This window comes from Acanthochromis polyacanthus, chromosome 23 (assembly GCF_021347895.1).
Source record: "Acanthochromis polyacanthus isolate Apoly-LR-REF ecotype Palm Island chromosome 23, KAUST_Apoly_ChrSc, whole genome shotgun sequence".
Classification (NCBI taxonomy): domain Eukaryota; kingdom Metazoa; phylum Chordata; class Actinopteri; family Pomacentridae; genus Acanthochromis; species Acanthochromis polyacanthus.
The window spans coordinates 10,528,173-10,555,397 of record NC_067135.1 but is presented as its reverse complement, the minus strand read 5'-3'; the positions used below and the strand labels follow the sequence as shown (position 1 = coordinate 10,555,397).

The 27,225-nt window shown below is 42.3% G+C and overlaps 1 protein-coding gene across 1 annotated transcript in view; it reads left to right on the top strand.

Annotated features, from left to right (window-relative positions):
• The window catches only part of LOC110949394 (protein tyrosine phosphatase receptor type D), a 376,478-nt gene that overhangs the window by 261,845 nt on the left and 87,408 nt on the right, over positions 1-27,225 (top strand). The window contains 1 exon segment of the mRNA XM_051944213.1: positions 15,742-15,927. Coding sequence (XP_051800173.1) covers positions 15,825-15,927 — 103 coding nt within the window. The 5' untranslated portion in view covers positions 15,742-15,824.

Sequence of the window (27,225 nt, the reverse complement as noted above, 5' to 3'; positions counted from 1 at the left end):
ATACCAAAGTACGCAATACATGTGCATAGCAGTTTTCATCACCCTAATTTAACAAGAGCCTCAGGAGTGAAGCCCCCAAACGAAGGCACCAAATTCTTTACAACTCCCTCAAGAGCTAATCAGCCATCTTGCAATGAAACACTCGAGTTTATATTGGCCCCTTCCACACAATAGTCCCAGTGTATGCTTGTTGTTAGGCTCAAAGGTCTTGGCAAAAATCAAACTCATCCCATTGGTGTCTTGAGGATTACCGAATGCAGACAGAAGAAAACAAGACCATAATCTGAGAGAACAAAAATTAGGCCCTATAACTATTTTTGGCAACTACAGGTTGGACTGTGGACAAAAGTTTCTCACAACAATGAGAAAATGTCCGTAGAAAAATTGCCCTTGGTATGTGAGATCAGCTGTGAATTTTCAATCAGTCTGACTTTCCTCCTGCAAGACTTCTGATTCAGCAAAACATCTTGTAAATATGATGTCTAACCACTTTTCAGGGACACATTTTCCGGTCAACGATTGGCCTCTATCTGATTTCTGTAGAAAATGGACAATAAAGATAAATACGGGAGTCTGTTCCTGTTTTGCTGGGCTTAATTTGAACTGTTAACTGCTATAATGTAGAGTATGACTGCTTTGCCAAATGGCTGGTACACAGATGATTCTATAATGATTCTAGGGAACAAGAGGACAGGTTCCTCATAATGGCATTTTACAGGATGTTACTACAGATAATAAAGACGTGATTTTACTTTAGCATTTGGTGATTCAGACCATATCGAGCATTTACAATTTTAGTCATCCTTTTGGACCAAATCCATTGAAGTGCTCCCCCTCATTTTTTTTCCCCAAGAGGCACCAGGATATGAGGATATGTGGGAGGATCCTGCTCAAACTCTGACTTTCAGCAGGCTGGAGACACAGGATGTACTTTCGAAGCCTATACACTTCATCAAACACACCAGCGAAGGGGAAGGGGAGGATGACCCCACTCACATATACACAACACTACTGGCACCAGCGCCAATTTATCACATGTAATTTCCTCAGCTCTTGACCTTTGACCGATCCCTAGGGCTGTGTTTGTATTGAGGGCAACGTTCCACTGTCTGAACTGTCTGTCTGAAGTCTCCCCAGAGGGACACGGCAATATTTGCTACAGAAATATGCTGCTTAAGCCACTGCTGGTGAATCCACCCTAGTGCCCAGCATGTGCCTCTGTATGTGTGTACGTCCATCATTGTCTTCTCGACCCTCTAGTGTTTTATGCATCCTGCTCATTAGCCAGACAATGGCCACTAACGACAAAATGCCATTCAGGGCAATATGTCAGCAGACCCTTGGGATGAAAGAAGGGAGTGTGGCTGCAGGAAGCCATGTGCTTCGAAAGAAAGAGGGGCTGGAGCAAACGGGAAAGCAAGGAGGATGCGAGGGGATTGATAGGGAGAGTCTCTGAACAGTTTTTTTTAAAAAGCGACACTGCATTTAACAAATGAGGAGGGGTTTTTGTACGTTTTTTGCAGCAGTGATTGCTGAATACAGAATCAGCAGGACCTCAGTTCAACCCATACTGTCGCCATCTCTGCACAGCGATCTTGCAAGCGAGTCCAGCAGGTCAGCCTGCCCTGACCTTGTGTGCTTGTGCGACCCGGCAGAACGAGACAGTGCTGCTGCTCCACGCGTGCACCAGCCACACTGCTGCAGTCCTAACCAAGGCAGTAGCTCCATCCAGTGTATGCTCACTCCCCTCCCCTTACATCACCACGTCTGGAGGCAGAAGGTGGGGAGGGGTACAAGATTAATGATGGTGCTAACCGCGTATTTATCATCCGACTGGAGAGTAATGCGACACCTTTCTAATCTGAATATATTTCATTGGGCTGTTATGGCACTCAGCCCTGGGCCCCATGTATGTGTATGTGTATGTGTGTGTGTGTGTGTGTGTGTGTGCGCATGAGACTGGAAGTGTATTTGAATGTTAATCATATCTGTATGAGTTTGTGTGCGAGAATGTGTGCTTGTAAAGGCATGAGATACCAACCAGCCGCCATAAACGCTCGCGCTGTCTACCCTGGCAAAACGGCCCTGTGGTAATTAGATAAAGATGAAGTTCCTCTTTCGAGCACGTTGGGGCCACGCTCCCCAAGATCCACTCTTCTGATTCTCAGCTGCCTTATCAGGTGAACACCCTCTTTCCATCCTCCTCTCCATCTGATTCTCCTACTAGTTCTTTTTTGGCACTCAGCAGAAATCAAGATGGATGTCTCCCCAACAGAGATGGGGAGATAAGGAATGCGCAAGGCCAAGATGGGGCTTGATAGAGCCCACATCATTGGGCCTCCTGTTAGATTGACTACACCAGAGCTGCCAGAACTATTCAGGAACTTTAAAGTAAAAAAAAAAAAAAAAAGCCTGATTAAGAGAATTGTCAGCTGTGGGTGTTTTCAGATGGGGAACACACAAGCTGAGTAGGTAGTTTGTCCACACTTGCAATATGCACAAGACCACACACAAATGTTAAATTATGCAACAGTTTGGCTTTCTCACAGTTCATCATATTTACTGTTAATCGACTAATCCATTAACGCAGAAAAATTAAAAAACATGGGCTGGAGATCAGTGCAAAATCTGTCCTGCATACATTTTTAAAACTACTCAGACATTTAGAGTTTGCATGTGGGGTCACACGTGGTCATGTACATATGTACGGTGAGAAAAGTACAAGGTGCAGACAACCTTGTTCGGTTTGGGAAAAAAATGGTGGGAGGGTTTGCAAAATTCAGTAACAACACAGAACACTTGAATAAATGCTGGTCCCATCAATAATGAAACAACCAAGTCTTTAGCCAGTTACAGTCAGACATAAGGTAGAGCCTAGGTCTTAAGACAATATTTGTTCTCTCAGGATTTCCCATCTTTTAAGCATTGAAACTACAAAGTATATAGGCTTATGTTCTACTCAGCAATCACAACAGCGACAAGGCCGTCAAAATCTTACGCTGGAAGGGAGTACACACATAGGCATGCCGTCTCACAGGGAAAAAGCGGTTTTCTCTCAGAGATTATGTGTCTTGCTTTCTTGTGTACCCTTTCGCAATCTGCCATTTATGCAAATGAATATATTTCAGATTCCGAAGCTTACTGCAGGTTTCATTGTTCAAGTTCATTGTCAGGCAACAAAGAGAGAGCGGCATACAGATGATGATTTTTCAAGTGAGAGATTTGGATAAGGCATCCCACAAGCTAACCTACCCAACCTGCCCAAGCTTACATTAAAACCATCACAACAGCAGCAAGAGCACCTTGTACAGCAGATGCAAACTCAGAAAGATTAGTAGAAGCCAAGGTTCATGTTCCAGATATGCAGACGGCATCTTTTGCTGCTGTATGTGCACAAACATCTTCATTTCTTGTGACTGCATGGATGCTTGTTAGTATAGCTGTCATTCTTTGTGCCTGTATTTCCAAGTCAGATATTTTCAAGCTTGCTAATGTTGAAGGGAACCTACTATGTTTCTTCTTATTTTCTGAAACAAATTTAATATTACATTGTCAGGTGTTCATAGATGTATTAAAAGTTTCAAATATTGAGTAAACATATGTAGAAGTGGTCACTGTCAGCCAAAAGACTGCTCTTCATACTTCTCTAAGTAGTAGGTTTAGAAATCCACCATTCCTTTATACAGTTGTCTGCTCCAGAAACAACAAGCCACACTGTGGTTTTTACGGTGAATGTATGTACACACGTCTACTTTACCAGTGTCATAAACATTTTATTTACTCAAACATACAAATAACCTGCAGGAAGCTACTATACAGTAATTTGGAGGCACCAGAATAACATTTTACTAGCCACTTTACTGTTGGTATTTCCTGACTACACTGTTTCCACTTTAACAAGCATTTTAGTGCATTTCCCACATATACACCTATTAAAAAGGGCATAAATACAACAAAAAAAAAATCTATATTCAACTTGCGTTTGAAGGACTAAACCACAGTAATGTCACACAATTAGCATAATTACCGTAATAGTTGCAAAACAGAAATGCCCTGATGCAATATTTGTTGCAGTAGATATTTGTGCCAGATTGGATTTGGGCTTGCACACATTCAGATTGGTTTGTAAAGTTACAATTCCCAAATCAGAATTCGAAATTATGTTACGCTTAAGTTTAAAGTTTGCTTTCTGGACTTGGATAAGGTGGTGCTTATGAGCAAAGGCTTTAAAAAAAAAAACCCTGCCAATCAGAAGAAAGTGGGCTTATAGGGAGGAGTAGTTTAAAAACCTAGAGCTAATACTGCTAATGCATACAGTAGATGAACTAAAAGGCTGCACAAGTGACTTTTTTTTCCAACTGTGAATCATTTAAAAGTACTCGAGAGGACTCTCAGAACAAAAATGCAGTGGTGGTAATGATCGAAATAGCTCCCCTTCAAAGAAATGGCTTGAGACATTTGAAGAGGCTAGTTACTCAATTAAGATTAGACGAAAATATGGTTTCCTGATGACTTTGCAGCAGACAAATGTAACACTTCCATTATTTTCTTAGTTGTCATCGTTGCTGGTTCAGCCACCGTTTTCTCACTGTTACTGGTTCATTTCCCAGCGAGGGCAAGAACCCTTTTCAACTTCCATCATGTCAAAGAAGAATAAAGCGAGTGGCGCTGGAACAACACAGACAGACCCATGATGTCTCAGTGTCATCATAGCCTTGAGCATCTTTGGCCAGACTTCAGCACATATGAATCCCAAGAGGGAGGGACAGTTTATCTGTTGCAGTTAGCAGCTGGTGTCTGCCCCCAAAACAGCCCCCAGCTAGCATTACCACTTCAAATGCTAGTCATTTAGCAAACAAGTCAATCATGAGCAAGGCAACTGCCAGCGACTGGAAGAGTCCCCAGCGATCTCTGATATAACGATGAGGGGGCAAATAAGAGTCATGGCCTGTTTGGTCATGGAAATCAGGTCAATTTGGTCATCAGCAAACTATTGCAATCTGGCATTCTGCTCTAAGGTTTGCTGCTGTTGAGGGGGAGCCTTGTGTTATCTAGAGTTCTTTACGTTGATTTTACCCCGTCATAGACCAGTGCAAGGGTGTACTTCTCATAATTACAATTTAGCAATTACCACTTGACTTAAGAGTCTTTCACAAATGAGCCAACACTAAAAATGTGCGACTAAATAATCTGAGTTACATGGTCATGTTGAAGAATTGCAAAGAAAAGTGAGGCCGCCGCAAATGAACAGCATTACAGTGGGTACTTTCTGTCACAACAACTTTAAAGATCTTAAAAATTTCACAAAATGAAAAAATATTTTGAAATAGAGATTCATGTTTATGCTATTAAACCAAAATGCAATTTCAATGGTCAGCATCACAATAAATAACTATTATCCCAGCATCTGTAAGGCAGTTTTTAAAAAAAGAGAGACATATCTGTCTTATATCTCATCTTATCTAACTGTTTCAGATATGTCAGTGGAAACCTAGAGGCCTGCATGAGTGTGACAGCTGATAATGTTAGTGGCAGTAACTCACTTACTGTCTTTTGCCGTTGGGCTAAAGGACAGTGAACAGTAATATGTGCACACACATTTCCCTTCTGTTAGATTCGATTAGCTTTGCAGACAAGGGAAACTTTATAGCTTTGTAGTCTCTCTCTTTTATCAAGAGTACCATAGCCCAGGACTCTCAAACCTTCATTTTCTAGCTCTGTCTTGCATTGCCAATGTTCTCCCAAAACAGAAGTTGCGACAACAATTTACATTGTTTTGACACAAGAAGTGTATATGTCTCCCCAACAAGTTCTCTGTGACTCTTTGCTATCGCTTGTTATAATATATGCGTATATTTTTAGCAAATCATGAAAATAAAGTTGATTGGTGAAGCTTGCATTGCAAAGCGAAATATCAGCACTGCAGAATGACAAACACATTAATTTGTATTTGCTCAGTGTTGAACAGCAAGAATGTGTCTACTCAGCGAACTCCTGCTGTAGCCAAAGAAAGTTAATCATCAGTAAGTTACATAATAGGAGAAAATGCTATTTTTAATTTAATGTAAATTATTAAAAGTTTTCTCATCTAGGAGATGTTCATTTGTGAACTTGTGACTGTCAGTTTCTAAAGGTGAACGTCTATTGGATTTACTTGCAAAATCATGTTCCCAACACTAAGTGCAGTGTAAACAAAAAACAAGCCAGAGACCTTGTTGCTAACAAGGTAACCCTTGAATTCAAGGTTACAGTCTGCCGCAGTTCCAAAATGCACATACAGGCATATGCACACCCACATACTCATATCATCACCTTCCCACACGCACACACGTACATGCATGCATGCACAGACAAATACGTCTCTCTCCCTGTAGTGCCCTCCTTGGCAAAATCTCAGTGCCAGTCTCTTAATGAAATGCTCAATTAGGGTCTTTAAATAGGTAATTATGCAGTGCCTAATCCCCTAGCTCCTGGGCCCTATCTCATTTAGATGACACTTGGGCAGGCAAAATGGGAGGGGCAGGCACTGGGGCCTTAGTTTCTGTCATCAAAGCCCCTCCATGGTGGCACAGGCGGCCCTGTTAATGATAAGGCACATCCAGGCAGTCAGTCAACAGCGACTCCCAGTGAGGGCCACTGACAGCATGGGAGATGGCAATGTCAGGCTTGACAGTGTCTTAATCATGTTTGTGAGTGTTTGGGGGTGGATTGTATTGGGTTGGGGGAGCTTGTATAAAGGTTTTTAAAAGGGTGACAGATGTAGAGTGAGCAGCAAAGTCTGCTTTTGCTGTGCGGCTTCATGTGCACTTTTTCGGACAATTACTGAGTTAATTTTATGTGAGCAAAGACAGAGGGAGAGAAAATGACTGCCAAATGTCAAACTGTGCGTTTTGCTTGATGCTGGGCATTGACAGAACAGTTTTGATTTTGTACAGTGACATTTGTTTGAAGGTGGCATTTGATTTGAATTTCAATCTCCCAACTGTGGCTGGAGAAAAGGATTATTCATTCGTTTTCAGTAACATAATAAAATGTCTTGTTCGAGTGCTACAATATACCATCAGTGGCAGAAAAGTACTCTTGTTATTTTTGCTAACGTTGCAATGGCAGCCATTTGTCTTGGTGAAACGACAAAGGGGGAATTGTTGCTTTTGCCTTGGGGTGAACCATTGCTTTCTCTCGACTGAGTTGCACAAGCAGCCTGCACTGCTTTTCATGAGAGCAATAGCTTACCTTGGCTAAAAAACACCTTTCAAGGGCGTCCAAGAACAAATAAAAGTTTAGCTTTTTGATCCTAATAATCAGCAGCACCCACATCAAAGCGCTCAGTCAACTTTAGGGTACTTGAACCACAGAAATATTGAAACAGCTTTCGAAAAGGACGTTCATCCCCACCTAGCATGTCCTCTGACAGTCTTATCAGGATATAGATGGAAAGGCAGGAACAACACAATTTCACCTCTATCTGTGTATTCAGCAAAAACATCTCATATCTGTGATAATATTTTTTTGTCCCGCCGCCCTCCCTTGTTGGCACTGATGAATTTTCATGCAAAAAGCTTTGATAAGCTGCTGGTTCTAATGCTGCCTGTCTGTTTCTTCAGTTGTTGACTCAGGCTTTCTTATCAAATCTGAGTCATGGCAAAATCACTAGTTCCCACAAAGCACTGAAAAATGAACTGCTCTTAGTGCCCTCATGGATAGTATTGGTTTGACCAACCATTTCCCTCAGAATAAACTACAAAAAATACAAAACAAAAAAAATAAATTATGTATATAAAACAAAAGAACACAGGAATGAAATCACCTTTTATTGTAGTTTATCTATTCATGAAAACGCCTGTGGAAGTGAGCGGTAAGAACCAAGAAATCAACATGAATTTGTTCTAAGGCCTTGTAATAAGTTCACTTATGAAAACATCTCACCTTAGGTAAAGGATAGCTTACAGTATTGCTAGGCTAATTGAAGGGTAATTCACCCATTGTTGCCTCAGTTCACTATAGCAACTATAATGTGGCGTTACATTTTAGCTCTGGGTATATCCAAGCAAATTAGCATTTAGATAATGGGAGACACTTGGCATTTTAATTATTTTGCTGCCCTATGAGTGTAGCGTGTATGCCCCAAGTGCCTCCTTACATCCTTCATGTACGCCTAAGTAGTGTATTTACATACCAAACGGCTTGGCATATGTACAAAAGCCGCTAAAATGTCACTTGCGCACAGTGTACCTTGGTGTTCAATTGTTTTGAAAAGATAAGGAGTCGTATTGCTGTTGACTTATGTCATATGTATTAGGGGGGCAACACAATTCCCAATGCTGTATTATTCTGTTATTTTCAATAGAGCTCTGTTCTGAGGTTTTGTGCCATGTCGGCGAGTGGCAGTGGAATGCTGTTTTGTCTGTTTGAGGCTCTGTACTTTCCATAAAACGACATGAGCTCAGGCTGGGAACAACCTCCCTCTCACCCTCCCTCTCTCTCATTTCTCTGCCTCACGGAAGTGAGATTATTCATCCTCCCACAGACCGTTGCTGTGTTGGGGGTAGATGTCAAAGTGCCAGGAGCATGTGGTGCAAAGGGTATGCGTGCCTGCTCTCTTGCTTGTATGTGTCTGTTTGTGCACATGAATGCCTGAGTCTACATTTGTGAGCATGTTTGTGTAGGAGTTGTGCATTTTAAGCTGCATCTATCTGCTTGGATGTGGCCCTGAACCCATGCTTTTGAGGGTGAGAAGAGGTTGCCACGTGTCCCATTTGCTCATTTTTTTCTTTCACCTGCTGCCATCTTACTAGTCCCCTCCCTTCTAGAAACAATACCTTCAGACTTGCAGAGTGGCCTCGCAGCTATCATCCCCTCCTCAGCAATGCTTTCCTCCATCTATCCCTCATTCCTTTCTTCCATCTCTCCTGTGCAGCCTCGGTTAGCCGTTTGAGCACAGACAGAGTGTTAAAAAAGCTGGCAGTGAGGCACATTCCCTTGTTTCCCTTCCTTGGTCTCCACCTCTCCTGCTCTCTACCCTACAGCGTGTTCTCCACTCCCTCCTTCCCACTCTTTCCCTCTTTTCCACATTACTTCGCCCCTGTCCTCCTCTCCCTTCTCCCTTCGCCACCTCTCTCTGGCTCGTTGCTCCCCTTATCCATTATATTTCCAGCCCTCTGCTCCGCCCTCCTCTCACTCCCTCTTCTTTTTTTTTTCTGGTTCATAATATGTAACATGATTTAGCCCTCCCCTGTTCATGCGGCGTAAATTTAATCCCAGCCATTCCAGGTTGGCTGCTGCTGCGTCTACCATTTTTCTCATTTCCCCCCCTATCCTGCCACACTCTCTGCTCCCGACACAATAGACTCCTCAAGATTCAGCCTGTTTGCATGATAAGAAGTTCTTTGCCTGTATTAAATGCTGATGCGCAAGGTCAAGCACGACCCAAGTGGCACATGCTTGTACTATAGAAGCCGCCTACGCTGTGACAAGCAAACATAGCACAAGAGAAGGCCTCCCAACAAGCTGGCAATCATTTGAATAGTTTACACAGCTCGCATGCTTACCAAAAGACTGATTGTACTCTGCTGTGGTTTTATCTGTCGCCCATTGAAAAGGCATTAGTGGTGTCCATTAGTGTTCAATAGAAAGTATGTTTACCAGTGTCAACAAGGTCAGAGGAGGTGATCCAAACATGCAGACAAAGATGAAATAGGTTGAATTGGCTTTTTATTTTTTGCTCCCTTCGTCTAAATTCCCTAGTGTCCCTAAAGCTTACCGAGTAGCTCCATAACCTTGTGTGTGTGCGTGTTTGTTATTCCTGTGTGTGCACTGTGTGTTGGTATGCGTTCAAGGAGCAGCACAACAGGGCACTGGGATAATCAGTCACTAGACTGCAGGTCAGGGTCCTGCACTGTGGGTACCATCCATCTGAACCCAACAGCTGCTGGGAAACGTGGCGGGAGGAATGAGATGAGAGAGGGAGAGAGAGAGAGAGAGATGGGTGAGGAGAGAGGGAGAGAGAGAGAGAGAGGCAGAGGGAGAGAAAGTGGTGAGGTAGTTCAGGTAAGAGAGAAGAGTCAAGGAGAGGCTGTTGAAAACAAAAAGAGCACAAACAGAATGAGTGGGGCGGAGGAGGAGGAGGCGTATTCGTGAGCGGATGCTTTGTGGTCATTTTAGTTATACTAAAGCGTATGTTCAAGGTCAGTCTGGGGGGAAGAATTCGCACAATGACACAACCTTGCTCTTGCCTCCAAACAAGGTAACCGTTTTCAGATTGCAACGCCCCGTCCTTGACCTCCGTTTTTCATCTGGAAAGTTGCACTGAAAGAAGTTTGTGTTCAGTGGAGATTTGTCACCGCTGTTTTCACTGGCTACAATTTGCGTAAAAGGAAAATTATCACAGAAAAGCGCTCAACGGTGTCATTTGATTAATAGCAGCAGTTACAAATGTTACTTCACAGTATTTCTGGTGTGACATTTCAAAGTCCACATCATTTTGCCGACACAGAAAAGGGGGAAAATGCTTTGAAATCTCCTGGTAGTAATTTGCTACGGCCACGCAACTGAGATGGGATTGTGATAGCTTCCTTGTCCTACAGCCGCAGCAGGTGCTTTTAAACCAATTATTAGACAGACAAATGTCATCAGACCCAATTAGCTTCCCACTGTGTATTTCATGTTGGGTGATCCATTCATAAGAAAACAAGATATAACCAGACAGTAGTGACAGCACTGGTTGCATTTGCTTTAGCAAAAATTAAGTCATTCATGCAGGCGAAACTGTAACCCCTGATTTTCTCGAACTGAAAGCCGGGCGGCGCCACCCAAAGGATGGTTTATGACCGTGAGAGACTTCTTTGAGGGAGGTCATGGGAGGCAAGGAGGGAGAGAAGAGGAGGGGGGGAAAGTAAATAAATAAGTATAGCAAATAAACTCCTCTGATGTGTGGTTGTCAGGGTCTTTCATGTGGAGGCTGCACTTGAGGGCATAGCTTAGCTTAGCTTGAGGGATGTTATTACACATGCCGGCTGATCGGGAGCGATGTGTGAGAAACGGCCTTGTCACTCGGTCTTAAATCACACCATCGCGGGCAGAAGAAAGTAGCAGTGGAGGGGGAAAAAAGAGGAAAAGTAGACAGAGGAAGGAAAAACACAAGGGAGGAGTGGTGACGGAAAGAACAAACTGCACATAAGAGAGGGTCTTCATCCCGGGAAGAGACACTGAAAGTTTACACACGGGCAATAAAGAACTCGGGACAAAGATTAAAAATTGTTATAGCGCGGCTGTAAAACCCATTGTGGCTAAACCCAAACTTAACCTATTGATGAGGAAATAAGGATTTCAAAAAGAATGGATGTACGGGGGTGGGTGACTGTGCTTTGGATGAACTTATTTTATAAATCTAAGTCCTTTGATATTTAAAAAAAAATCCTTGAGGCACTGTGAGTGGGTGCCTGTCACAGGCGGCGATGTTTCACTCCACAAAGCTGTTGAATAAGTGGAAGGACTTGTGCATGGCAACTTGTGATGCTTTCTATGCCCTTTGACCTTTAAGCTGATCTCAACAGAATGTGTACACTGCCACTCCAAAGGGCTTTTGCCTTAATTAAGTGACATTGACTCCTTAAGCAACTGAACCTTAATCCCCTTTCCTGCCATCCTCTGAGCAAACTCACAATGAGGGGTAGTCTTCAAAGAGAGAAGAAAGCAAAAGGCAAAAACGGAGGGCGAGGTCACCAACAGCTGTGGCACAGACGCAAAGTAAAATTTCATCCATCATTTAGTAATAATTTCATTCCTTTCGAGTCCAGCATTAATGAACTTTTTTAAACCTGTTTAAATGAGTCATTTAGTTCCAAGTTGTACGACCACATGTCCCCAAATTGGAGTTCAATAGATAGGTAGTGTGTGCAACCGAATGTTGATCGACTTGTGAAATCAGTGCAGCCAACAATCACTGGTCACATAGCTAATGCAGGATACTTCAACAAACATTCAACAAAACAAAGTCCAGCAATTCAGACGTTAACTATGGTTCCTTCATCATAGCATCAAGGCTGTAAAAAAATGTATTTCTGTAATATGTCAACAGTGGATCTGCTGTAGCTCCCCTTTACCTCATGTCCCCTTCACTGCCACTTAACTTCGCAGCAAAAAGCCAGTCTTCGGAAGCAGTTTTAGACATTATCACAGCAGTCTACACTGTGTACTCGCTCCTATAGCCCCACATATATATCACTGTAGTGTGAAAGTGTGGGTGTGGAGTGTAATTATTGCATTCTTTAACTTTCCTAGTCTGGAGGGAAATAGAAAGCCTTGCCTCATAAAAGGAAGCAAATTCTTATTTGCCGTGCCTGGCTGGGCATGATTCTACATTTTATAACACAGTATGCAGTGTGGTTCTCATCCAACGTCGTTTCGCTGTGCTTTGTCCTTGCATGTGTTGGGCTAATTACAGAGGGATTTGGCCTTAATAGATTTGGTGGCATTTTTGTGGCTGCTTTGGTCCGTTAGGATAACATACCATAACTCGGCTATTTCCTTGAAGTTCGATTCACTATGTGCATGAGGTTGAAATTAAAAACACTGCCATTTATAGAATTCTCTGGAACTGGCCAGAATGAATTTAGTCAACTTGCACAGAGGATGAGCATGATTTGATTCAACTGCAAACCCTTGTAAAAAGACATTTGGTGTGAAGCTGATGCATAAACCTGCTGCTTTGGGGAGCTCATAACTATTCTGCCTGCATTCATTCTCATAACAAGTTTATTGCGGTATGGCTGGAATACAGGATAAATATGACTGATTATTTGATTTTTGTTTTTTTGTTTTGTTTTTTATCCCTAATAATAATGCTTGTCTAAATAGACCAGAATACCAAACAAGCACGCTCAAATGAGAATAGACCAGCCATTATGGAGAATATAAACATCCCACCCTCCTTCTCTTTCACATTTCTGATAAGGATCATGGGGAAGGAGAGAGTAGACAGCTCAACAGCCCCTTTCTTTTTCTTGCCACACACTCCCCCCCTTTTCTAATTAACATTGTGCATGTTGTCAGGCTTTGTTTAATAATGCATGATTGCTATCAGCAGCAAAATCCTTTGAATGAAGCACTACTGAATGGGAACACAATAATACCACCAGGGGCTCAGGAAGAAAGACAAGGCTGTTTTTTTCTTTCTATTGTAATAAATGTTCAATGGGAAGCATCAGTGCCACCAGATGTATGAAAGTGAAGGTGGAGAGTGCAATGCTAAACAGCCATGCTGAGGATAAAATGGGCAAAGGTGGAGCCGTCTTTGAGGGACTCTTTTACACATGGAAATAGAAAGTACAATTTGAACCCATGTGCACATTCATATATGTAATTACATGAGCACAAGCTTTCGTTCCCCCCCCCCAAAAAAGAAAAAAGCTGCAGTGTTTAGGCTAAATCCATTGTCAGATAACAATGCATTTGGCAAACTGCTGCCTCACTGCCAGGTTTGGCAGGTGGCTCATCACCTTTTAGCACATTAGGAAGGAATCCGCAGCACAATTTACTTGCAAAAATGAACACGACAAATCAACACCAATTATGATTGCTTTCATTTTTGGTATAAATTACGGTGTTTTAGCTGTGCTTACATTAGCTTCTCCTTGTATTTACTCACATGGCACAGCTCCTCGGTTGTCTCACTGGTGGTTACACAACATACAGATGGTTTTGTTTGCCTCCATCAGCGTGTGTGTGTGTGTGTGTGTGTGTGTGTGTGTGTGTGTGTGTGTGTGTGTGTGTGTGTGTGTGTGTGTGTGTGTGTGTGTGTGTGCAGGGTGTGTGCATGCAGGGTGTGAATAGAGAAGGGGAGGGCTGCTGAGTACGGTTTCTTGTGTGCTGCCTAATGTCATGTCATTATGGAAATTCACACTTCATTAATTAACTCAAAGGCTATCACTTAGATTTGGAGGGGCAGATGCGTAAAACAATAACCGCAGGAGACAGACAGCTGTACCTACACTACGTATGGATCACACTGCGGCTCCATCCCCTCACGCATCGCTCAGGGTTTTTTCAGTCCAGTTGATTCTAATCAAATCCACCGTCGCTACAAACACTACTCGTGAATATTCTGTTCTCTCCGATGTATGTATATGCATTTGTGTTTGTGCGTGTGTCAGCGGTGGCGTGAGCGGAGGATGAGATTGCCTCAAATTGATTCCCTTCGCCACACGTCCCCCGCTCTCTTGCGCTTGCTCTAGCCCCGCGGCGCTTGGAGACAGGTAGTCGTGTCTATCTCCCCCAACACAAATCGAGTGTGACAGGTGCGCTATCTTCCCGTCTTTTCTGCCATTTACAGCCCACAGAAATAAAAGAGGGGAAGCTAGGAGCGAGAAAGAGGATGATTGGTAACAGGGAAATGAGGTACTTTGTCATCATCGGGCCTAGTGATTGGGCTTTGGGGGGCTTGTTTTTTCCCCCCCTTTAGTGAATGGCGGTCAAATCTGTGGATAAACAGTCCAATATAATATTATTTCAATCAAAAGCATTTATATGCACAGTTGCAGCCCCCTGAGAAAACAAACTTTACAATCAGAAAACTTCATATGATCTGACATGTTTGATCTCATGGTACATGAAGTTTCTGTAATGTCAGTGCACAGACCACGCACCAAAACCCGCCAGTCACCGCAGCTGAAACAACAGCTTCGTGCAGAACAATGCAGGCAGACTAGCTGGCATGCTAACCAGCACTACGGTTTGTCATCAAAGCTCACACACTCGGATTAGCTGGGAGCCGTGTTATGAGCCCAAGACTACCGCAAAGCATCCATCACTAAGGATCAAGCTCAGGCTTAAGCAAATGGATGACAAGGGATAGAGCCGGTCTGCAGCTAATACTAGCTCACTGTATCGCATTGATTTTCACAGCTATGTAGTGGCCCTTCGATACAAAAAGGCTGAAACATGAATGGCAACAGCTGGCCACTCCGTCTTACAGATTTTATTTGTTGTTTGTGCAGTACTGGATAAAGGAGAAAACATGAGTGTGATTGCTGAAGCTCAGCTACTCCATCACTTTGTATGGGCACTTAGAGCTATTAAAGCATCCACTATGGAAGGATACGTGGTTTGAGCGGCATGAATATGTGCCTCAGATGAATTGGTTTATTGAATATGTACAGGGTATCACACAGTTATTAAAAGAGAGCACTGATATTCTGCATTGTGGAAAAACATGCCAAGTTTTAGCAGTTTTACGTAAATCGAATGAAAACGCTTTCACCGTTTATGGATATTCCCTGACTATTCTTCCATGCAAGAGAGGCGTTCTTTATGTGAAACAGATATCAACACTGATCTGAGAGGGACTTAAAATGTACTCTTATTATGCAGCGTATTTAATTGGTGCTCGCGACCAAAGCTGTGAAGACAAAATCATATTAACTCACCCTTTCATCTGTGTGGTTTCTCCCTCTCTCTCGTGCACTCTCTATCTCTCTCCCTCTCATGCACACGTGCACACGCATTGTGTGAAGTGACTATTCCATTTAGAGAACTGTCAGAACATACCCCGTGAGCACATCAGGCTCTTCCTATCCTCTGTCAGCTCCAGCCGAGGCTGTGTGGGGGTATGTCAGAAATGTGCAGGGATAGATAAAACCCATGGAGCCAAACAGCTTTGTTTCATTCAGTCCCTCTCTCTCTCTTTTTTCCACCCTCCTCCTCCTTCCTTCTCCCTCTTCCTATCCCTCCTTGCCTTTTGCATAGGCTGTGAATACCCTGCATCTGAGAAATCAGACCAGACTGACTCACAGGGCTCTGTGAGCCAGTGCCACCGAGGCTGCCAAAGCATGCTGGTGCCAAGCTGTCCCACCATGCACAGAGCCAGACCCACGCTGCTGCTGCCGCTGCTGCTTGTCCTGGGTCTGCTACTCCACCTCGCCGACGCTCAAAGTAAGTAGATCGTCGACTTTCACGTGGGCCTCGAGTGCTGGGCCCTGCTGAGTTTGGGGATGGGGTGGTAAATGTGGAACTGTCTTTGATTGTTTCTATTTCTCCTGAACACTGCACACATAAATACTTAATGTAACACACAACTTAAATAAATATTTAATGGAACACATAAAATGTCTTAAAAAGCACAAAGAATGGCTTTTCCTATAGCGAGTTTAGAAGATATAAACTTGAGTAATATTCCCACCATCACAACTATGAATTTTTAGTCTCTTATGACTGGTGCAAAATTATCAGTTATAAATGTCAGAATTTCAAAATTTAATCCAGAAATATTTTACTACATTACTCTCAGAACTAAATCATTGGGAGGAATTCCATCATGGGCCTTCCAATCACATCTATTGTCATTTCACTTGGATGTTTGACCTTCACTCTTTAATTAGATTAATGTCCCAAAAGGGGGGATTTTTTTTTCCTTTTTTTTTTTTTTTTTTCTGTGCTAAACATCATATTGAGCTTGAGACATGTCAGGAAGTTGGGAGGTGAGTTAGGGTTCAATCCACAGCTTCCACAACACACTGGCAGCGCACTTGGTTAAGTTGTGTCTTCAGCAGTTAATTATTTGAAACTTATATTTGCATATGCATGGTTTCTTGATTTATTGGACATGTTTAAAGAGAATCTTTAATTTATTTTTTTAAATGACTAAAGTCCTTCCACAGCCCTACACCTGGATTTTTGTATGGCTATTGGAAAGTGTTTATCATTTTGTCCTTCTGTTACCTGAACACACTCCTATATTTCACAATGTCCAAACTCTTCATCTCACTAAACTACAAAATCCTTATTTTTCCAACCACTTCTTTGCTGCAGTAAGAAACCAGAAATGCTCAGGTCTCAGCCAAGAATTTCACCATGAGAAATCTTTGGAATTGAGTCACTTGACATCAGACACCTGCCCATTGATGTGTGACAACAGTTTTCAAACCTCATTGAGCTCTGGTCCTACACCATAGATTCCACCCCCCTTCTCCAAACCTCCTCTCTCTCTCTCTCTTTTTTTTAACACTAAGATCCATGAATCATTAGCTTCTGGAGTCACAGTGGGATGAATAAAAATTTTATTGCTCCCTTTGCACTGACTGAAATCCCCTCAGTTCAGCTGAATATCTCTGAATGAAGGGATCATTCACCCAAGGTCATATACAACAGAGCCACGCAAAGTGAAATTGATGGGTGAGATTTTCAACTTTGTGCTTGAGAAATGTTCCCTGCAATCTGTTCAAATGTGTTTTATTTTTCTTCTCTGCCTCGCGCCACATATGTCTCACAGCGGGGGAGAGGCAAATGGAGAAATGTATTCTCTGTTTATCCCCCATTTTATGTGCAGCCCCAGGATTTATTGACACAATTTAATTATGGGACCTTCCCAAAACGGCATTAATGGTCGATAAACGTTGCCATTGAGGGAGCTCTTTAGGAGCTATCTTTTCAGAAACTCCCATCTTCCACCGTGTAGTCTGAATTTACAACAACATTTGATGAGGAAAAAAAAATACGATTGCCAAAACCTTCGCTCAGACAACTGTCTTGGTAAAACTTCCAGACATTCCACAGTTGCATTTGAGCACAAATGTAACAGAGACCTGCACAACTGCAGTCAGCAGGCCTCAAATCTTGACGCCTCAGTGCTCACCATTCCCCACAACACCCCATTAATTTCCTTCCTTTAGTCGTCTGGCTGTTAGCAGCTGCTGCTACCCCATACCCCACTTAAACAGCTGTGCTGGGTCATCATTTCAAAGCCAAAACAAACCTATCTCGAGGTAGCCACAGTGGCTGTCTGTTAATGACTCAGGGTGTGAGTGGGAGTCGGGGAGGTCATGGGGATGAGGTGCATGTCTTGTCTGAAACTGAGGGAAAATGCCTGTTCATAGCCACAACTACTTCAGGCGCTACATATTAGCTCTGGGATTTATTTTTTCCTCCTCTCTGTTCCTGCACTGCCTGATCTCCCACATGCACGTGTTTGTTCCTCCCTTTCCCAGCTCCCTTCTATTGTTTTTTCTTCCTAATCGCTCTCTTGCCAATTTTCTCTTCGTTTCTTATTTGGGCTTTTTCTTTCTGCTGTGTGTCCGCCTGCGTCTTTTGTCTTCTCCCTACCTTCTCCCGTTTGCTGTTTGGAAGCAGTGCAATAGCCCCTTCCAGCGACTCACAAGCTCCTTAATTTCCTCTACTGTTCTACTGCATATGCATATCCAACCCAGACACTGGGGCTCTCTCCACATGTGTGGTGTGCAGTAAATGCACACCAGTTTACCCCGTTCCAGACGAAGTCCCTCAGCAGCAGAATTCGACTGCATTTCCAAAGGGAAAACTGCCCTCTGCTGCTGCTCTGGATCCATTTGGGTGTGAGCTAGCCTCCGGCTGTGGACTCGGTGGAGGATATGAGACACACGAGAGCAGAAAATGGCTGAGTCTGCCTGCTCAACAGATGGCACGATCCTCGGAGCCAGTCCTACCAATACAGTGCAGCCCCCTATGAAGAAAAACACCAATCAGGGCCCCTAATAAACTCACGTGAATGGGAGTTCTATCATATCTGATCCCACTGCAAGTGTTTTCAAATGGGACCTGTTATAGCTGGGAGGAACATGATGGATTTAAAAATGATCTAGAGGATCGTGTTGCTACGTTTCCCTGTTTGGTCTATTGGTTTGTTTTCACTCTGCCATTGTTTTGTCTTTGGCCTTCTCTCTCTGTTGCTTACTCTCGTTTTCTCCTTCACCCTGTCCCCCTGCTCTTCAAATGCAGCCTGTTTAATTTGTGTGGCAAATTGGGCTTGGCAATGGCTTGAAAGGGGGGCATAATTGTTCCTTGTGAGCCAAGGGGACAGAACAAGAGAGGCAACAAACAATTTCTCTGTCTTTTGCTGAACAGTAACGCAAAAAGAGAGAGAGAGAGAGAAAGAGCAGAGCTGGCAGCATTAAACACGTCCACCTGGGCACGGATGAAGCGGGGTGAAACTTTGGTGTGGGCATCAGAACGGAATAACTTGGACGTTCATTAACTTGATAGATTGTGTGTTTCACGAGCACAGCACTTACGTGAAGCAAAAAAAAAAAAAAAAAAAAAAACAGGTAGAATTTGTCCCACAATGTGTGTAGCTAGAAAATTTCCCCCAGACTTCATTTCTTTTATCAAATTGCATTAACCTAAAATGATTGAGCAACATTTACCTGAACTGAAAATGTGAAAAAAGCCAATAGATGGAGTTTGTTTTTTTTCTCAATGAACAAATTTAAGATGAATAAGACAGTAAAAAATTTAATTTCATAAGAAAAAAAACAACAAAAACCAACCAAGCGCTAATTTCAAGCAGCCTCTACTCCATGCTGTGTTGGATCATGTCAAACCCTGAGCCTAATAGTGTTTTAATTGATTCCTACCATTGCTGGTGGATGGCGTAATGAGTCCCAGCGAGCCGGCACGATTCTCCTTAACACGTCAAATAAGTATCGACGGACTCCTCCACTCTCTTTAAACATAAAGATGTTAATACCCAAACCTCATCTCTCTCAGACGTGTACAAAGAGTTGCACACCAAAGTCCTCACTACATCCATAAGCATCTCACATATGCGCAGTCCTTTTGAGCCAGCAATCAAAGGTGAACCACATGGGACAAAAACAGCACATTGTCTATTGATATAGCATTTTTTTGAGGCATTGCAGTGGTGAAACAAACAGCTAGGGAATGGTGCAGGCACGATTATTCACATACAAAAGCAAAATATATGTTTCCATGTTAGTAGCTTTGCGATTTCCCCTTAAACACACTTTTACTGATCTGGTAAAATACTTTGTGTGTAAGAGGAACCAGTTTCCCATATGTTCACTAAAAGATATGTAAAAGCAAGTCATGATCCAGTACCGTCTACTGCTCTATGTGGAGTCATTTGCAGCAGTAACAATCAGCAACAGCATCTGTCATTCTAGCATTTTCTGCATACAAGTTCCAGTGGTGTTTGTATATCACATGGGAAAAAAAAAAACAGAAATTACAAGAAGAAATGGTGAACAAGTGTACCAAAGCAGGCACACCATCATTTTTAGAACACAAAAATGCCCTGATACATGCATGTGCACATACACCCACCGCATATACCCACAAAACACAATCACCTTGTTGTAAGTCCAAAAGCTAATGATACTCTATTCCCCAGATAACATCAGGCTGTAATATGTGTGTTTTATGCATGCCTGGCCTAATATGAATTATTGTAAAATAGTGTTGTATTTGCATATAAGCTTCCGGGCTGTACTGAAATTAGCATTTTTACAACAGCTCAAATTAAATCCCTCTGCTTAATTTGCCTGCATGCTAATTTGATTTAAATTGAGTCTATTCCATTCGCTTTTACACTCATACCCACACAGCGCTACCACGCACACACATGTATGAATGCACAGTATGTACTCTGAAGAACTGCAGCCTACATTCACTTCTCCCCTCCTCGACATGCACAGACACTGCCTAGTACACAATGAATTAGACGCACAAATAAAAAACACACAGAGCTTACATGTTTGTGTAGCCACATAAAATGACATTAAAGCAAAAGGAGAACTGGTGTAGGGTTTGATCCAACTTTAAATCACTGTAATTCCCCGAGTCTAACACCTCGTTCATCATTCTGCCGGACACTGCTCAAGTGGAAATCTCATTGTTGGCTCCACTCGTTCATTTCAAAACGTGTCTTAGTACAGTACATCCTTAAAACTAGCATCAGTATCTACAGGAAGAGAGTGTGCATCATGTTCATACTTCAAATAAATGCGGTGAAAACACCTTCGGCTCAGAGTGCCAGCACTTAATTACCATCTAGTTGTTTGGATGAAGACCTTGTGACGAGACTGGGAATCTGAGATAAAACAATGTTATCAGTGCTATGCAAGATGCTTCTTGCTTGCAGGTTGAACTAAACGAGTAAGAAGTCTTTATCGTTTTCTTTGGCTGTAAATGCCTGCACCAACTCCTTGTCAACAATGTCCTGTGCAATTATGTTTTAAGGTTCTATCAGACCCATTATTAACTCCATGAATGCCGATTTCTCTGGCAGCTATGCCCAAATGTATTATTTCAGGCCATTAGCCTCATCTATGGATTGCAGTCATTTTCCCTCGCACTTAGACCACAGAATCGTACAAAAACCAAGCAATTTCCATCACACTCCTGACCCTCCCACTCTCAAGAAAAGCAGATAATCACACACAATATGGAGATGTTGTACAGGCCCAGATGAAGGTAATTAAGGGCTAGCCTGTAGTCACTAATGCTATATCTAAGTGCACTTATGTTTCCAAGACATAACTGACTTGAAAATGGTGGAGCAATTTAACCATGCTTTACCACTCACATCTCAGACTGGGAATATTGACAGAACAAAAGCACCATAATCCAAAGTGTAAATCCATTCAAGAGGCAATCAACAAACCTCCCAAAATCCTTTTTTATCCAAGTCCATATAGTGGAATACCTGCACATGAAACAGCTGGGTCTGTCATCCTGCAGAATGCTATGGATTTCAGTCAGCCTGGCACCTCTGTCCTTTGAACATTTAAGGTACCAGAAAAACAATAGGAGACCAGGTTAACGCAGTGCACCATGCGAGATTTCTATACTTACACAGTCTCTCTCTCTGTCTCCCTCGCACATACACTCACACAAAGGGTACCTTGTAGCATGTCTTTGAAGCTGGGATCAGCCGGTGAGCCGAGCTCAGTGCCAGCTGTTTTGCATCTGCTGGGCTTACACTTGGCATGATTCTGGCCTTGCTGGCGTATGTACTAAATCTGATCAACCTTCACACGCTATGCCACTGAACTGTATAACAATGCAGGTGTTTCATGACATTGCCACAGTGACAGTGCAATTAATAGATTGATGCTGTAGCTGCAGCGATGGGATTACTCGCCCAGTCAAGTCTGAAATACATGAGCGTTCACTGCACAGATGATGTTTCACTGCAGTGTGCAGTCTGAACAATGGAGAGGGAGAGTATACACCATCTGCACATGCAGGAAACTAAGATGAGAAAACATAGAAGCTCACAGGCTGACAAATAAATTACATGTATTTATTATATATATTGTAGCATCGATTTCAAATGACATACTGACATTTGACTCTTTTAAATACAAAATACACCAAATAGCACTATGTTTATGGGTACCAGCCATCATGTTTCCAAGCAACTATACTGTCGGAGGTGAAGATTGTTGTTGGCCTTATTAGTGTCATAGCAGTCCGATTTATCTCCCAATACTGGATTGACTCATTAAGCACTTTCTCAATACAGAAATCCCAAAATAAATGGTCTTTCTATGCAATACGTTTAGATAAACCTCTACTCCGCCTGCAAGCAGCCCCGTGATTACAATTCAAGCAATTACTAACACTCTGTGGTTTACGTCCAAGAACCAGTCAGTGTTTTAAAAACCATAAGCAGAACAGATAAACCTACAGGGAGCCTGGAGGTAGACGCAGAATATGACAGAGCCTGCATGACAGGATTTATTTGTCATCCTGCTAATTATTCTCTTGAATATAAGGCAGCCACCTGGATGTTGCTGAATGCATCATTTTGTTTGAGGGAGCTAAATCTCACAGGCCAGACTTGTGTGTTTGGAGGGAGGGAATGTGTTTTTGTGCCCTTTTATAGGACACAATCATACGATTATAAGAGCCTTTTTGAATTCTCTGCTTCAAAACTGATGCATTTGTATTTGTGTCTATGTGTGTGTGTGTGTGCATGTGTGTATGTGTGTGGTCATGCATGCGTGTGGGTAACACCTGGCCTTAGGCCGGGACTTTGGTCTCACTCCAGGGGTCCTAAGAGTGAGACACATTGCACTGATCTCGGCGCAGCACATTTGTGTGCCTGTAGGGTATGTTGAGGTTCTGCAGTGGGGTTAATGGTCTAAACCATTCATCTCCATGAAGTGCCTCGGGCCAATCTCTCAGTCCTGGCCACAAAGCTTACATCCCCACCTCCTTACCTACAGCACTCTCCAACGCTTGACGTGGATTGGGAATCTTTATGCCGCGAGCTCCTCCTGTCACAGCTGATTTACATTTGGTGGAGTGATGGAGTGAGCGCTCAAAGTCTGTCTTTGGAGAGCCATCTTTCTCACCTAATACTCATTCACACACTACATCTGTCACTCTTCCCTGTCACCCCGCCCTCTCTCTTGTTTGTATGCTTGCTCACTCATTAACTCTTATTCACACACACACACACACGCGCACACACTGCAACTTACACTCGTTCCTTCTTTGGCTTCTCTGCGCCACCAATGAGTCATGCCATTTGAGGAGCTGAGATTTACTGTGACACACAGCTTTAGTGTGGTTTATTAGTTATGGCAAATGAGAGTGAAAGCCTCCATTGAGAGGTGAAAATGCTCTCATGCCACAGCCAGATCCATAGGCTTTTCAAGTTGAAACCTAGCCAAGCCCTTGTTTCTAATGGCACAGGACTCTGAGTGCCCATTCCATCACACCGTGGAATATGGAATATGCATTCTCTCACACACACATTACTGAAAGGTCCTGGACATTTATGGGGTGTTTAGACAGTATCCATCACAACATCCATGAACAGTCGTTTTCCCCTTAGTTTTAATACTCCCTTGGTACCATCTTTAATGTCATTCATCATTCTCTCATCAACTAATTAATTACCACAATCGCCTCCATCACTTGAGTCATGATGAAGGATATTTCAAGCTAAGTGTAGATAATTAATGTACAACAAAGAGGTAGGACGGCAGTGAATCCCAAGTGTGCATTTGCCTCGAAAGGAAAGACCTTATCTGGCATTTCTTCCTCCCTCCTGATCTTTCAAACAACTTTTAGTTCTGTTAAATTCAGTCTCATTCAGTCCTCACACTGCCGTTTGTTATTCCTCTCGTCTCCCCACTTTTATCTGTGCCTCAGTCTGGTAGTTAGTACAAGAGAGCACTGAGCATGCTCTATGATATCAGGATTTATGCCTACATGGATTTCTTTAAGCACACTTTCCAAATAAGATTTTCCCACTCTCGTCCTCGTGCCCCTCGGAGAGAGGAAAAATAACACATAATCAGAGCAGCTCGCAGACATCACCCCCCTTTCAATCCCTCACTCTCCTCCCTGCCACTGCCAGGGTAAAACAGAAATTTCACACCACATGATCTGTTGCCTCTCATTACATGGCACAATTTAATTGGCTGTGCTTTTCACTGATTGCTGTTATTCAAGCAGAGATGTCCACAGAAAAGGAGGAGGCTGTGGTTTTGCCCTTCGAAACCCACAGAGACATCCTTACTGTGTTCTTCGGCCAAATATGTCAACTCCAATGGGAGGAGAATAGGAAAACCCAGGAGACATTACTCAGTTAGCAGTAGCAAAGTGCAGCTGAAAGACCTGCTTAAACGTGATATGATGAAAAATACGTCTGGCAATAAAATCAGGACAAAAATAGGAAACTAAAAGTAATTATCTCTATGTAATTGATGTTTGTAATGCATCTTCTTGTACACACAAGATAAATATTTGTGCATTGCTAAGGCATAGAGTATATACGTGTTTGCCAGAAGGAGCAACTATGCATGGTTGTACACAAATTCATAGTCTGAGTAGGACACTTTGGTAAAAATAGCACACACATAGTGGGCACCTAATGGAACCAAGAGCCGGACAACATGCCATATCTCTAATAATATGCTTTCATTCTCCATTAGTGCCAAAGAGCATCACTGATCAGATGGTTTTGAAAATCCCACTTTGACCAAACAATATGCAGTATGTACAGTATACAAAAAGAAAGTGCGACTTTTTGATGGTACTTAGAGAAGACGGTTGTAGTAAAATCAAACATAGGAAATAAAAAAATTTATAGATGTAGATGAGATGAAGGGTCAAACTGCAGCAGAAATAAAATACCAAAATACCAAGGGACGCTGAGCGATTAGTAGCCAAACATGGGGGGGAAAGAGAGCTTAGATGGAGATTAACTAAAAGAATGGGTGGATTGACTTTCAAAGGCATTTCGAACCAGATGAGGTGATAGGAACGAAGGGAAGTTAAGGCTAATATGAGTTACAGGGATTTCTTTTATGTTTCTTCACTGCTTAGTCCTTTTTTTTTTTTTTTTGCAAAGCTCAAAGATAATTTTCAAAAAGTAATCCTAGAGCCTACAACTTTAATCCTACCGATATGATTAAGTTTCTGGCATCTTATGAAATGATCTCAACCCTTTTTATAAGGATCTGAAATTTGGTAATGAAAGTCAAAGGTAAACAGATTAAAGATATTGCAGTTTGGATTGAATGTCACATTTTGATCTTATTTCAAGTCTCTTGTCACACACAATGAAAAAAAAGTCAACTTTTATCGAGAAAGTATAAGTCGTTAAATTTAACTTCCACCGACTTCCATCAGAGCTGGGAGTCAACACTGGAATGCTGCGTGAATTTAGATAGCTTTTATGCTCACAAAGAGGAACAATAGCTGTTCATGCTTGTGATAGTATTAATAATACAACATATGGATACTAAAGCAATAAAGGGGAAAAAATTTAACAAAAATGCAGGTGAATATAGTGTTCTGGGGATGAGAAAGTGAGTCGAAAGTGCAATATTGTATTAAAATTCATTGCTACAAACACTAAGAGAATAAACAAAGAAAATAACCCAACTTAGTAGTAATCAACTGGTTGCATGGTGACTAACGCAATTCTGGGATGGGGACGGGAGTCACAATAACAGCAAACAAAAAGGCGAAACAGAACCATGAGAGGGTATTCTTATCTCAGATGACTGCTATCTCGTGGAAGACAGCCACTTTTGTTTTGCCATGCCTCATTGTGTGGCATCTTTGAAATCCACAAGGGCCTGTTACACGGCATTCATTTTGTTTCATCACTCGTACAAAGCCTTGACTGACATTATTTCAGATAGTTTGTTTCAGGTACAATGAGAGTAATTATTCCGGCTGCATTGAGAACACAGAGTACCAAAAGAAAGTAAGCAATATTATTCGCAATGATACAATATTGCAACAAATTACTGATAAAAGCTCCACAAATAACCACATCTTTTTTTTTTTCTGAGTCATCACCACATCTCTCCTGCATGATGCGTTGGTTTTTATTTTTTGCTTTGCTGATATATGACACGGTTTCAGTAGCTCAGTGCAGACAGAGTCCTCCCTTTTGTTAAGGTTGTGTGAGCAAACAGCAAAAGAAAAACACATGGTAAGTCAGTTAATGAGCAAAAAATCAAAGCTAACGGTTTGAGACACTTGTGTCAGGACTTATGTCCCCGATAAATTTTACAAAAAGTGAAAGTTTTTCAGTGCAGATGCATTTTTTAATTCACTGTATTCAGATATCGTATAGCTGGTGTTCATCACAGGAGGAGGATGTGAAAAATAGGAAACATGTTCCTTTTTGCTGCAGCCCTGTTGCTGTTCCCAGCTACCATCATTCCTATTTTCTCCTGCACAAGGCTTCACAGAAGGCAGATCTATCCTCACAGTCGCTGCTCTACATCTGTACAAGATCTGGAAATATTGATTGGATGATAATTAAATTGTCCACCCCAGCTTGATATGGATTAATAATTGCCCACTAATGCCCCCCTGACATTTTGTTGCATCGACTCAATACTGTTTGCAGGGCTGCGCCGATAATTATGACGCTTCGTATTCTTCATTTTGTCCCTAATGAGACCAATCAGAGTTGGCTCGACTTTTGCCTAAGAATTAGAAAGGAATGAAAGGGAGTGAGAAGGAAGGATAGATTTTCTCTTAGGAACCATTACTCAGTGTTTGAGCCTTATCACGGTGATATTTCCTCGCTTTACAGGAACATTTATTGTCTTGCAAACCTAATTTCTCGATGTGTAATCAGTGCTGCGTCGGAATAAATATAAATTGTCGTATCCTGTTAATCCAAATCACGAAAAGAGGGCATCTTTGGACAAATAACAGCACCACTAGGCGAACTATAAATACTGAGATGAGAAGGTGGTATGGGCATCATGCCACTTCACTGCTTTGACTTCCTCACCGCCATCTGTGAGTGTTCCTCCTCTGGCATTCTCACGGAGGCCTTTTGTGCATTTTCCCCCCTTTGTCCCTGTTTGCTAGGTTTAATTAGGTTATTTACTTGAGCCTCACCTCCCAGTGTTTCATTATAGTGGGCATAGCAGATAGGGCTTCACACAGGGCAGGGGCAGATAAAAACTT